The sequence below is a fragment of the Dermacentor albipictus genome, chromosome 3 (genome assembly GCF_038994185.2).
Source record: "Dermacentor albipictus isolate Rhodes 1998 colony chromosome 3, USDA_Dalb.pri_finalv2, whole genome shotgun sequence".
NCBI lineage: Eukaryota > Metazoa > Arthropoda > Arachnida > Ixodida > Ixodidae > Dermacentor > Dermacentor albipictus.
In genome coordinates, this window is record NC_091823.1 from 75,313,736 (window position 1) to 75,327,246 (window position 13,511).

General features: G+C 42.4%; 1 protein-coding gene and 1 long non-coding RNA gene across 4 annotated transcripts in view; one reads left to right on the forward strand and one right to left on the reverse strand.

The window, feature by feature from the left end:
• Positions 1–8,467, reverse strand: part of dia (diaphanous related formin 1) — a 49,339-nt gene extending 40,872 nt beyond the window's left edge. The window contains exons 1-5 of one of the 3 annotated variants that reach the window (XM_070535617.1): positions 8,233–8,467; positions 7,419–7,478; positions 5,149–5,322; positions 2,038–2,139; positions 1,444–1,577 (exon numbers count right to left, since the gene is read on the reverse strand). In XM_070535617.1, the coding sequence (XP_070391718.1) occupies positions 1,444–1,577; positions 2,038–2,139; positions 5,149–5,322; positions 7,419–7,448 (440 nt within the window). In that variant the 5' untranslated portion in view covers positions 7,449–7,478; positions 8,233–8,467. The remainder of the gene's footprint in view (positions 1–1,443; positions 1,578–2,037; positions 2,140–5,148; positions 5,323–7,418; positions 7,479–8,232) is intronic. The other 2 variants (XM_065430059.2, XM_070535618.1) reach the window with 2 other exon arrangements.
• A 1,632-nt stretch (positions 8,468–10,099) lies between these two features.
• The window catches only part of LOC135900613 (uncharacterized), a 36,023-nt gene continuing 32,611 nt past the window's right edge, over positions 10,100–13,511 (forward strand). The window contains exon 1 of the long non-coding RNA XR_010563909.1: positions 10,100–10,409. This is a non-coding gene — a long non-coding RNA (uncharacterized lncRNA). The remainder of the gene's footprint in view (positions 10,410–13,511) is intronic.

Below are 13,511 nucleotides of genomic sequence, written 5' to 3' on the forward strand. Positions count from 1 at the left end.
CGTCGGTGCGCGAATATCTTGGATGCCACGGAGTAACATTACGGTTACGTACACTGTAGTTGCCGGGAAGCGTGAGAAACAGTCAGGGATCTTTGAATGCTATCATTTTCCACACTTAAAGGCAAAGCTTAAGCATCCTTCAAATTTTTTTTAAGCACGCTTATTCACACCTCTACTAAATGGCAGTAATAGTACATGTTTATGTTCCTAAGCTTTTTGGGCTAGTATGCCTTCATTTTTCTAGCTTTTGTTAGGTAGTAGGAAGTATGGTTGGGCCAAGGTAACTCTAATGAGCAAATTGTGGATTTATAATTTCCCATGAACGTGACGTCAATGTAGTTCAATTAGGATGACTTGCTTTACTCAATCCAGGCATGCAGACATTGTTTTATTCTGAAAACGAAACTATGCAGCCAACCTAAATTCAAAGATCCTGCTCAGCCTCGGAATGATGATAATGAGCTATTATTTTGACGACAAGTGTAGATCTCTGAAAGAGACTTCCAATTTGTGCAAGCAATATAAGCGAGTTGAAGCTAGTATTGCAAAACAGAATCAAATATTGCTGCTGATGGTATTTCCATGTCAGCTTTCAAACAAGCAAGCTTCTTGTTCCCCCCCACCACCGCTTTCTTTCTTTCTTTAAGAACACGTCGCAAAATAACAACATCCTTCGTGTCTTTGCATGCTGTGGCAGCTAAAGGGAATAGGCATGCGATAGGCAGTGACAGCCCCAGACAATATCAAACAATGCCAAACAAGGAAACTTTCCTAAAGCAGTACAAAAACAAAAAAATTGTAGAGGCATTTATGTTGGAACAAACAGGACACACATGTGAGTAAGTGCTTCTTCAGCGGTGTTACAAGATGCCGTGGTATCATTCATGAATGACAGGCTTCACACAAGATGATGATGTTCACTGTGTTATATTAAATTTCTATCATTTGAATTTGCGTTTGCCAACATTCAATGCCAACTGTCTTGGTTGTTTTTTTGTTTGGTTTTCAGTGTGAATGTTCTCCTTGTTGAGTGTCTAGAATCTGTATAATACGCATGTCAAGCACTCAAGAAAGAATAAGCATTTGTTGGTGACGTCAATGTTTGGTTCCTGTTTATTGTTAGTTTGGTTCTACATCTGTATGACAAATGGCATGCCTTAAAATCCAAGACAAAATGTAAGCATAGTTTCACTCATCTAGCACTCCAGGATCAGAATATAGAATGAACACAGTTCCAGGATTCAATTACGTTGCAAGAACTCCATGTTCTTCAGATCGAATATACCTCTTGTAGTATGTGTGTGCGTGACAGCATGGTCTGTTGAAGTCCTCCAAATGGATGTCACAAGCATTAGAAAATGTGTCAAAGTTTCAATAATGGATTGTCTACAATTGCCTGTGACAACAAAGCTTAGTTCCATAGTGACTAAGAACAATTATTACCTGACAGGGTTGTTCGTGAGGGCTATGCGCAGGGATTCAATACCACGAAAGAGCTTGTCAGCTGATGTGCCTTCGCTGCTAAGGAAGTTAACGTAGTCCAAAGCAGACTCATATTTACTACTCCTTTTACCGCCCTGAGAAAAAGAAAACAGAAAACAGCTTATGAACCCAAGCTTCAATCGAAATATCACAAATTGGTTTATATGACTAACTGACATACACAAAACATGTTTCAAGTGACAAGGAGCAAACAGGACATCTCTTAATACCACTTACTCAAATTCAGCTAATTTTTTCAATATTCTGATTTAGTTTAGGAAACTATTATTCATATTGAAAATGGAAAGCAAGTGCAGGCTTAGCAAAAAGTATCACCGAAAAAAGAGCGCCTGCTTCTTAATTTCCACATAACGTACAGCTTAAAAAAATATTGGGCACATCTTGTCAACACCTTGCTGACATGCAAGGCTTTTATATAGCTTTACCAGAGCATCTTAGTACCCAATGCCCTCACATCTCTATCATTCTAAAGTTATGCAGCTGCTGCTAGGGATAAATTTATATTTTCAGTACGAAACAGCTGTGAACACTCACTGCAGCCGTGCCCTTCAGATGCATTGACAACATCTCCCGCTTCTCCATAAGAGTCCGATTCAATAGTGGCTCCCGTTTTTCATCGGTCAAGTTCATGTCATCCTGTAAGCACAACATTGAGGTGGGTATGTAAAGGACAGTCACTGCAAGCACTTGATCAAAACAGCCATGTAAGGGGGTAAATAATCATGCCAGACACAAGAAAAAATGTGGGCTTCAGTGTGCTTGCACAAGCTGGGACTCTATTAATAATTGATCCCTTTCAATGACACATTATCCTTTGAATAACACAAAAGCCTGCAGTATTCCCCACTATTATATGAAAATATTGAACCAACATGTTTTAACAGCTGTATCCAATTGTATGCTGAGCTTAGCCGAACAGGTTCAATCCCAAATTTGACTTCAAAAGTGACACGAGAACACTTAACCAGGTATGTTAATTGGTTCATGTTACCATAGAAAACTTTTTAAGTGTTGAGAGTTCATGACAGAGAAATGGCATTGTTCGTGAAAAGACAGATGTTCAAAACAAGGTTAATAACAATGGATCCTGTTCTGGCTTATGAATTTCTATTGTGACATTCACTTTTGCTACTTTGTCTCATCAACATGAAGAGAATGTGACATTTCAAGAAAAAGAGTGCTTAAGTAGTAAAAGTAAGGCTTCAATAGAGTGCCTCAAAGTAAGGCATTAGGTATTTCAATTACATTTAATGCCATACACAAATACATCTACATATTTCAGTTCTTACAGGCAGAAAACTTGGGATCACAGAAGTTTGGAGCAGCTGCCTGTTGTAATTAAAGAGCATGTGCAAGACAACTGTTATACTTGGTTTCTCCAAATCCACTAGACTGACACCAAATAATTATAGATTTTGTTTTATTTCCATTTACCCAAGTCTATGCTGACATTTTCTTACAAAATGTATGTGCAAGGGACATCCAGAAATTAAGCTCCGATAGTGCTGAAAAATGGTGTAATATGCCCAAGCAGAATGATGCTGGGCTTGAATGAAGCAGGTGGTACACGGCCGAAATCTGGCATTTTCGGCGTGCCGTGGAGGCAGTCTCTGTTGGGCAGTGCTAAATTAAAAACATACACAGGACAGTATTTCCATCTTTACTGAAACTGCTCCCATACAGCTGTCTGTCAACTATGGTGTTTGGGCTGTAATACTGTTTTTGTGCACTAAGAATGTGATGCAGTAGACCAATATCCATAAAAATTTAATTGTGGGCAATGTATGAATCGGACACCATGAGGAATCACAGTTAAACAATGGTTCAGGCAATTCAGAGAAATACAATCTGTTGGGCAATGCCATGGCTCAAGAAGGGAACACAGATGCTTCATAACATCTCATGCATTCTAACGTTGTAAAGATGACTGCTTGGTCTGTTTGAACTTGGCAAAAACCTATTGGGAACTTGTCAGGCCCATTTTTGGCATGATCAGTCGCACCATGAATAGGATAGTTTTTATGCACACGCTTCACACTGCAGAAAGAAGTGACATCCTGGTTTCGGTTATTGTCAGCAAAGTTGTATGACACTGGCCTGTAAGACACAGTGCCACACTGTAGCAAAAGCAGGTTATGTGTAAGTGTATCTGCAGTAATAAACAATGTTTCTTTCTAATATTTGTGGCTCATTTAACAAAATGCATATTTACTTTTTGGATACGCTACCTACATACCTTGCTTAAACTCAAGGATGTGGTTTAAGGGTCTGAGAAGATGTTTGCTACCCTATGATGTCACCTCTGAAAAGACCTTTTAAGGACAGGCTGTGGAGACAATACACCAACCGGCTGACAGCAGAAATGCACCAGTTAGTGGGTGATCACACCAACAGTACATCGCTAAAGAACAGAAGTAAATAATACACACAGTGCTGACCAAGGTAAAATGTATTCAATTAAAAGACCTCCTGGCTCCCTCATGGGATCCTTTTTCACAATGGTCATTGTGAGCAAAACTACCGCGCAGGAGCTGAAATGTCTTTTGATGCAACACTGTATGTATCATATACTATGATCTTCCCTGACCAGACAGTATTCCATCAGACCCTTGACTTCATAAAGGACAGAAGAAGGTCAATCAAATAGTAGCCACATGGAAAAACATCCCTGCTAGACACAATTTTTCTTAAAGTGCTGAATGTCCAGCACACTTCACGAAACTGAGAAAAGCTGGACAAACTACAAGAAGAAACAGACAATGCAGCAAGTGATGTCAGTCCAAATAGTAATGAGAGAGAGCCCAATACAAAACAGGTTTTTGTGTTACAATTGCAAGTACTTAGTTACTGCCAATGCTATATGCAAATCCATTATCGCAGATAAGAAATGTACTTCACTCTGCAATTGCTGATGTTTGTTGTGAACATGAATAGGAAAAGAAAGAAACTTCCTTTCAAGTTTTCTAGGCATTAGGCTGATGAAAGGCAGCAGACCTGGTTAAATACAGTGCTGCACATTAATCTAACATGTCATTTGCGAAACTCACTTTCAGGGTTCCTTTTTATGGCTGTCAGTAGCATGACAGTTCTGTTTGTGTGGCTGGTGTTCTGTACTCTTGTAATCACATGCAAATGTCAGTAGAGAAAATAATATTTGAAGCGCATAAATGTTTAGTCCAGTAACAGGTTTGAACTTATCTTTTAATATAAACTTCAGAAAAGATTAACCAAGTTTTTATGTCTTACAGAGGGATGTCTCCCATTCGCAGCTGAACTGAGAGGTAAGCAATTAAAACCTCCAGCTGTCAGCGCTCGGTGCAGACTTCTTATCACAAGAAGGATCTCTCATACTTCATGTGTATAAAATTATTTTGAACATCTGCAGCTTGCTTTTTTTCTGGGCAAGGCCCACTCTCCATCTTACCATATGGTGTTTCTCTTCCAGCCATTCCATTATAAGAATGTTAAAGGGAAACAGTGGTTGCATCTGGGCCCTTTGGCCCGTGACAATACACAAGGAGCATATCGTGTCCAAGACAAATGAAGAGTTGCAAGTAGACACATAGTTCTGTTCACATGCAGAGTAAATACTACACCATGTTTGCGCCTCTGATGCAGACAGGAAAGACCTAGAGTTCACCTTACCAGCATTCGTTCAAACTCTCTGTTCACTTCCTCTTCGTTGAGACTGTTCACATACACCTCTACCGCAGGCTCAGCAGAGTAATTTTCAGATGTGGGCCTCGGTTGTGTTGGATAAGGCTGGCCGCCGCCCGCCTTGGACGGCTTCTTTCGACCTCGACTTCCAAACATATCCAGCTAGAATGTAGAAAAAAAAGCATGAGTGAGCTTAACAGCAATAGTTCTGTGGCCAATTAGCAGCTGATTAATTTTTTTTGTGCTATAATGCATAGCATGTCAAAATGTTCTCGTAATGTAACCTAATTATGTACATCTGCTAGCCTTGAATGTGTCTGAGATATGGAAATTAGTTAAAGACTGCAATTAACCCAACCTTCAAGTGGCTCTAGTTGCAAATAAAGAAGCCACTTAAGCACTGACAAACTGCTCACCACTTGAACACATCCAACAGCACTCCTTGTTTTTTATCTAGATGACAATTAAAATATCAACAATGTAATGAAATCCTCCAAAAAAGAAGAGATATTTATTTTATATAAGCCGGTTAGTCCTCCTTGCCCTCAACTTTTGCAAACACTAATCTGTGGCTCTTCATGTAAGTCTCTTGCATGGGTGTTGAGTCTGCAATCATGGTTACTATAGTTCCACAATATACAAAATAAATAACATTTGGCTTACTTTACTTTTGCACATTCAATGAAGTGTCTACTTGCAGTTAAAGGAACACAACTATGCTGGCTACAATATCCTTCTACAACCGTAAGAGCAAAGTCATCAGTGAAAAACTGGTGAACCACATTGTAATGAAAAGTGTTGCAGCCAGATAAGTAAATATAAAGTTGAGTGTTCATTTAATGCCAGAGCTCCTTTTGAATGACTAAAACTACAAGATGCAATTCAGTCCTGATGTTATTGAAACAAATTATCTTAGAAGAACTTTCATGAACATTTCCTGAGTGATCTGACCATATTATGCCCTGTATTTTCGCAGAACTTGAAAGAGACAGAAATATATATTATAAGCTAGTATAGGCTTGATTAAGCAGGTTGAAGGAAATGGTGCTCTAACGCAACCAAACCACCTCAATGAAATACATCTCTTCGAGAAACAATTCAAGGACAAACCTACATACACATGACAAAAGAAAGATGGACAGAGCCTCACCATTTGTCTTTCCTTCCCTCGCTTGACCAGCATTCAATAAAAGTATGACAATATAGATTATTTACATTTTACAAGAGAACCTGGCAAGTAAATTACAGACTATCGTAACCATGCATGCCTGTCCTTGTGGTAGTGTCACTCCATTGCAGAAAAAAAAAAAAAAAGAGCAGGGTGAGCCTGATTCTGATACTTTAGCTGTGCAACAGTTGTTTCTTTCTTTTCCTTTTCATTAAGAATCCAAACAAATTTACGACAGAACTATCATGATGCAAGACAGATTGCCACTTCTCACACACACAGAGCTGCTAATTTGAATTCAATGAAACATGCATGACAAGTTCAATATATAATAGGTAAACATTAAAAGAAGTAATTCAAAAGGTTTGGCCCACAGGGAATCTTCAAAACAGCCAAATTGAAATATCGAATTAACCAACAGAATCTTACAGAAAGCCCCAATGTAACAATATGTGCGCTAAATTACACGCATTTCATGCCACAGGGATTTGTGAGCTTGCGCATAATTTACGAGATTGATTAACATACTTGCAAGTGTCACTCAATATCTGCACTCTTCGCAGGTGAAGGTTTCACTTTGATATTCTCGGAGAAAACTATTTCAGAACAACTGCGTGGGGGTAGTTGGCAGTGCGAGAGTTGCGCGCGTCAGCAGCTGGATTAAAGCCCGCACTGGGACAACAAAATAACAATAACAGACAAAAATATGGCAAAGCACATGCAAATGGCACTGCACCCCTAGTTTGGCCGCCAGCAAGCATGGAAAAGGAGGAGCGGAGAGCAGAAGTGACAAAAGCGACACGCAATGGGACATCTATAAATAGCAAGCAGCGAGGGTACCATTTTTGCCGAAATGTGCCGTTAACTGCTGAACGAAAGCGAAACCGCGCGGAACGCGCGGCACTTCGGGGTTCAAAACATTATTTAGGAGCGAAAGAGCCTGAATGCAGAAAGCTAGCAAAGTCATCCGATCGTCACAAAAAGCGGCCGCTGCAAATCATCGCCAGCCTCATCCAAGACGCCGTTAAAATTTCCGGTGTTAAACAGCTGGTTAAACGTGCAGCGTGCCATACGTAGGCGACTAACTTACCAGTATGACTGATGACCGTTTATTAGACATGTTAGCCAAAGCTCATGGCATCTTAGTTCACTAAAAAGAAAGACAACAACGTGGTGTATAACAGTGTGAAAGCAGTCGATACGTGAACACGTTTACGTTTACACATACACAAGCACAAGATTCGAGCAACACCAGCTGCGGGTGTCATATCTTACACGAGAATGTGTCCTATTCTACACGAGAATCTCGCTAAGCCACCAAAAAATAGCCAAATACTCGTCCACCCGCAGATATGCCGTCCGGCTGCGAAAAGAAACGACCCTTTTCAAACGTCAGCCGAAGCACGAGAGCAAGCTCGCACCTGTGCGCGTCATCCACAATCAACGATCCGCGGTTGCTGGCTGCGCTGCCACACATAAAGATACCTTCCTCGAGCAAAATGTTCTTAAAAGTCTGGGTTTCCTCCTCAAAACAACCTCCTTTCGATTGCGATCGTTAAAGTGTCGCACGAGAAAGATAGCACCGTTACTTCCTGTTAGCGCTGTTGCAACCCCAATTAAAGTTGACAGGAACTCCGAGTTCGTCTACCGCGCTATGGTTATCAAAATTTCGCACACATTTGGCGATGTCTGTAGTGTCGTCTCTCGAAGCGCGAAGTTATGTGACACGCCGGCAGGGAGCCAAGATTTAATCTTGCAGCCGTGGACGTGCGCTGACGGTGTGAGACCGCGTTCCCAACAGGGGAGCCAGCCGCGCTGCTAGGAACTTGATCACAGCCATGCCAACGGTTCGGACATGCGCAGGACACATTCCCGTGGCTATAAATATGAAGATTGAGACTTACGTTTACGGTGTTCGCGTTTTTTTTATCCAAGTTCACAGTTTACCACAGGTGCCACTCCGCCCAAAGCGACCACCATGACCTCCTGTCGACTAAGCGTCCCCCTGGCGGACGCCTAACGAACTTTCGACATCGGTATATGTTCCAGGAAGACGAGCGCGGCGAGGCAAGCAAAAAGGAGGTCACCTCGAGTACAATACAAGCAGCGGAGACTTTATTAGGCTGCCCGTTGTTGATTACAAGACGGTGCTCTAGCATCGTGCAGCCGGTGCGGCAGTGAAACGCATTGTAGCGGTGACGTCAGCCTGGCGCAAAGGCGCGCGCGAGCACGCGCGAGACCTCCCGCGATTTCCCGCCTTTTGCGGCGCGCTGTCAGACGGAGATGATGACTCAGGTGGTTTATTAAAACAGTTGCGAGCTTGCGTCGTCAAAGTCGTTGACTTCATTGCTGCGCAAAAGCTCGACTTACACTACTGCATTACATCGTGAGAGTTTTGTTTTTGCTTTCTTGCGTTTTATTATTCTTATTTTTTTTTTCATTCATGCAACTATGCAACATTCGACCTTGATTGAGCGATAGCGCCTGCGCTACATCGTGCGCGGCAGACGTGAGAGCAAAAAATTAAGAAAGTAATTGGCGCGCAATGACTCGTTTATCTGACATTGATATCATCTTAAGTCGTTTTTTTTTTTCTCCCTCGCGTACGAAATGGGAGATGCAATTAGGAGCCCGGTCTGCAAACTATTTACTTGGGGCTTAATAATTAGTTATTCGGCTTGATAATTACGCCCACAGGCTTTACTCGTTACGAGCAGGTGAGTGTTTCGTTTGTCACAGCTATAACTGAGTCGCGCACTTGTGCGTATACGTATACAACAGGCGACGAACGAAACCGGATAAAGGCATATGCCGTCACGTGTATTCCGCGCCGTCCTGCCGGCGTGCTGCGAGTTATGTACATTTTTTTTTTAATTTATTGGTGATGGTATAGCCTCGCGTTTTTGACCACCTGGAGCACGCGTGCGCTCCACGACGACGTAGAGAGAAAGGGTAAAGGGGGGAGACTGAGCAGGAAGGTGTCCGGTTTGCTACGCCGGACATGAAATGGAAACTCGATCTAAGAGAAGGAAGGGAACCAGATGACGAACCTAAAAGCCGCGGCACGAAAATAAGAGAACGCGTGCCCGTCTCTGTCACAGCTTTCAAAACTCTCAGGCTCGTAGAGTGTAGAAAGCGAGCTTACGTATTAGCTGCCTTGAACGTAGACGTCCGGCATGCAGAACGCGGAGAACGCCACATGCGCTTGCATCATCGCATATTTAACTTGTTGGCAACTGGTAGCTCACTCGCCCCCTGCAACGCTGCAGCATCGTCCGGGTCACGGATAGTCGTCTTGCTCACTGCAGTCACTACGTTCAGTGAAGTCAACTGGAAGTGACGTTTACTGCTTAAGTTAATCATGTAATACTTCCATCGCGAGTTGTTTAAATCTAGGAAGCTGTGTACAATTTCCGTAAAGGGACAACAAAGTCTGACGTGGAAGATTATCCCTAATTTCTACGTATTGAGAAATGCTAGACGAGAAGCTCGTTTGGTACCGCGTGTATTCAAAACTCGGAAAAACAGCTGCATCGCGCAGTTCCACAAAAGAAAGAAAAAGGCGTCAGGATGGCCAGGTGGATATAAAGGCTATGAGTCATTTATATGTGATCGCACGTGCCTCACTAGAACAAACGCTGTGTGGAGCTACAAGCTGCTATACGATTCCAGCACATTTTATTAGCTTTGCATTTTTACAACCGCGCAGATATTTACAAGATGGAATAATAAAGGAACTGCTTTAAAATTTAAAAGACGTTTTAACGAATTCAGTATAAAGCCGCAGTCCGTGGTACTTGCTGAAGAGGATTTCCCTCAGGAACCTAATGTCTATTTCTAAAGAAGTGTGGTGGTGTCACAACCAGCTTACAGGCGTTGTAGACATAACTCTAACTTCCAAGGTGACGCTCTGTACAGCTGCGGGTCTTAACGGATGTGCGAGATCGCGCGGGGGCACTGAAGAGACCGCGCTACGTACGTCATGTATGTCGCGCTTTCTCTCACTCTCTCCCTCTCCCTCGCACTATTTGTGAATACGCGAGTCGCTGGATGGATGGATGGATGGATGGATGGATGGAAGGTAGGAGCGTCCCCTTTGAAACGGGGTGATGGCAGTTGCCACCACGCTCAGATTTTTATTTCGCCTTCTATCTTTATTTTTATCTGTGTTGTGTGTTATTGAATTTCTCGTTTTTCTTTAAATACGTCTTCCTACCCTTTTAACCTCATGTCACCTCTCTGCTTTTGAGCCACCAATCCTCCCATCGCCTTTTGGTAATTTCCACCGCATATTTATTTACATGATTACTATTATCTCTGAACCCTAGGGCCTCAGGTAGGGTGACTGTGGCCACATCGACATCGGGCTTGATACCATCACATTTTAGTATGAGGTGTTCCATTGTTTCTACATATTTAGCACACACAGTACACGTGTCTTCTTGTTCGTTAAATTTCTTTTTATGGCTCCGTGTTCTAAGACATCCTGATCTAGTTTCAAAGAGTAGGGCACTGCCTCTTGAGTTATCATAAAACGCTTCCTTCCTGATTTGCTGTTTCCAGTATCGATATAGTTCCACACTATGCTTCTTTTCCATTGAATTTATCCAATTTTTACCTTCCGCGTTTTTAACCTGTCGTTTAATGCTCTGTCTTTCTTCGTCCTCGTGTCTGGCATACTTACTGGTTAGCTTCCTAGTTCTTTTCCGCCATTGTGAGTCAACGCTCTTTCTGTATAGGTATTTAAATACCTTAGCTGCCCACCTGTTATCGTCCAATTTCCTCAGGCGTTTTTCGTATAGGATTTTACTCTGAGCTTCCCGTGCTTCGAACGATGCCCAGCCCACATCTCCCTGTACTGCTTCGTTTGTGGTTTTCCCGTGGGCACCTAGTGCTAACCTTCCCACAGCTCTCTGATTTACTTCTATAGTCTCGACTGAACCTCTGCCCTTAAACACAGGACCGCATTCCTGAAAGTAAGCCCCGGCACCATTACTCCCTTCCAAATACCTCTCAGTACCTCATGCCTGTTGTACCCCCACAATGCCCTATGTTTCATTATCCCGGCATCTCTTCGCCCTTTTGCTATGAGAGACTGTTCGTGCTTTTCCGTGCACATCTGCCCTTTGTTTATCCATACCCCGAGGTATTTGTATTCGGCCACTCGGGGTATTTTATGGCCTTGTATTGTAAGCTCCTGATCAGCTGCATCGTTGCAAAAAATCCCACCGTACTTACCTGCACTAAAACTGAAACCTAAACTGTCTCCTTCGTCTCCACAGTAATTAACCAGAGTTTGCAAATCTTCCTGGCTATCTGCTAACAGTACAATATCGTCCGCATACATTAAACCCGGTAGTCGTTGCTCAACAACCTTTTCGCCTAATCTGTACGACATATTATACCCTAGATTGCTTCGTTGTAATCTTCCCTCCATGCTTATCATATAAAGCATGAACCGCAGCGGTGATAGAGAACAACCTTGCCTTAATCCTTTGTGAACCTCGACAGTTATAGTACTCTTAATTCCTTCCCATGTTATTTCAACATTATTTTCTCGATATATATCCTGTAGAAAATCAATTACCTCATGACCGATACCTTCAGCTTTTAATATGTTCCACAGGAGTTCCCTGTTCACGTTGTCGTATGCACCACTTATGTCCAGGAAGGCTAAATACAGAGGTCTATTTTCCGCCTTAGCTATTTCTATGCACTGGGTAAGCACAAACAGGCTATCATCTAAGCGCCTACCACTTCTGAACCCGTTCTGAAGTTCTCCGAGTATTCTATTACTTTCTACCCATGACTGCATTCTTAATTTCAACGCCTGCATCGCTAGCCTATATATAACTGATGTTATCGTAACTTGTCTGAAGGATGTTATGTTCTTCTTATCACCTTTCCCTTTATAAATCAAATTCATTTTACTCTGTTTCCAGCTGTGCGGAATTTGCTTATTTGTTATGACTGCCTCCAATGCTTTTATCAGCGTTTCCTTGCTTCTTGGGCCAAGTTCATTAATTAACTTGATTGGAATTTCGTCTATCCCCGCGGACGTGCATTTTAGAACATTTGCTTCCGCCTTTTTTCAGTTGAGATTGGTCAGTTCTAAGCTGTTTTCTATTATGGTTTTCTGTGTTGCTCCCTCATTTGGGGCGATTACCCTATCGTCTTTCGTAAATGACTCTGCTATAACTGAACCAATGTAGTTCACAGCGTCATCTCCCTCTAAACAATTTCCCTCGGCATCGTGAATCTGTTCCTGTTTTCTGTGATTCGCTTTACCCAGCCAGCTTATACGGTTCCAGAATTTTCTTGACCCCCCTTTAGTTGCATCGCGAACTTCAGCCAGCCAGCGATCAGAGGACTGCTTTATTTTAGCCTGGACGAGGACCTGCACTTGTTTCTTTTGTCGATAATATTCCCATTTTTGGCCTATTTCCTCTTCAGATAACTGCGCCCTCTTTGCTTCTCTGTGTTTCCGAGATGCCCACCGTCGTTGTTCGATGGCCTCTCTAATTTCCTTATTCCACCAACTTCATGGCTTCCTCTTTCCTCTCCAGCGGTTTACTCCTTTTACCACTTTTTGTACTAATGAGTAGTTCTAACTGATTATAATCCCACCTTTCCATGGGATGTTTCTCTATTGCTTCCTCTGTGCCAGCCGCTATTTGTGCTATTTGTTCGTCATTTAATTTTGCGTACTCTTTTTGACTTCCCTGCATTTCTCTTTTAAGTAGGGCGCCCAACTGTAGACTAATACGCTTATGATCACTTCCGAGGCTGTACTTCCCCTCTTCGTCTATTTCCATCATTGCGAGCTTGCTATACAACCCCTGCGACATTAAGCAGTAGTCAATGGTCGTTTGTCTGTTACGGGACTCCCACGTGATTTGTCCCTCACACTTAGTTTCTCTATTTACTATAACTAGGCTGTGTCGCTCACAGAAGTCTAGCATCAATTTCCCATTGCAATCTGTGTATCCATCCAGATCCTCGATGTGGCCATTCATGTCACCCAGCAGACAAATATCGGCACCTTCTCCAAACTGCTTTATATCGTCATCGAGACACTTCGCTAGATCTTTGTTCTCTTGCCTGCATTTGTCCCCTGTCCCTAAATAAACTACTCCTAGCCATGCCTTTTTACCGGCATTGTACCTGATACCCAGACATCTTC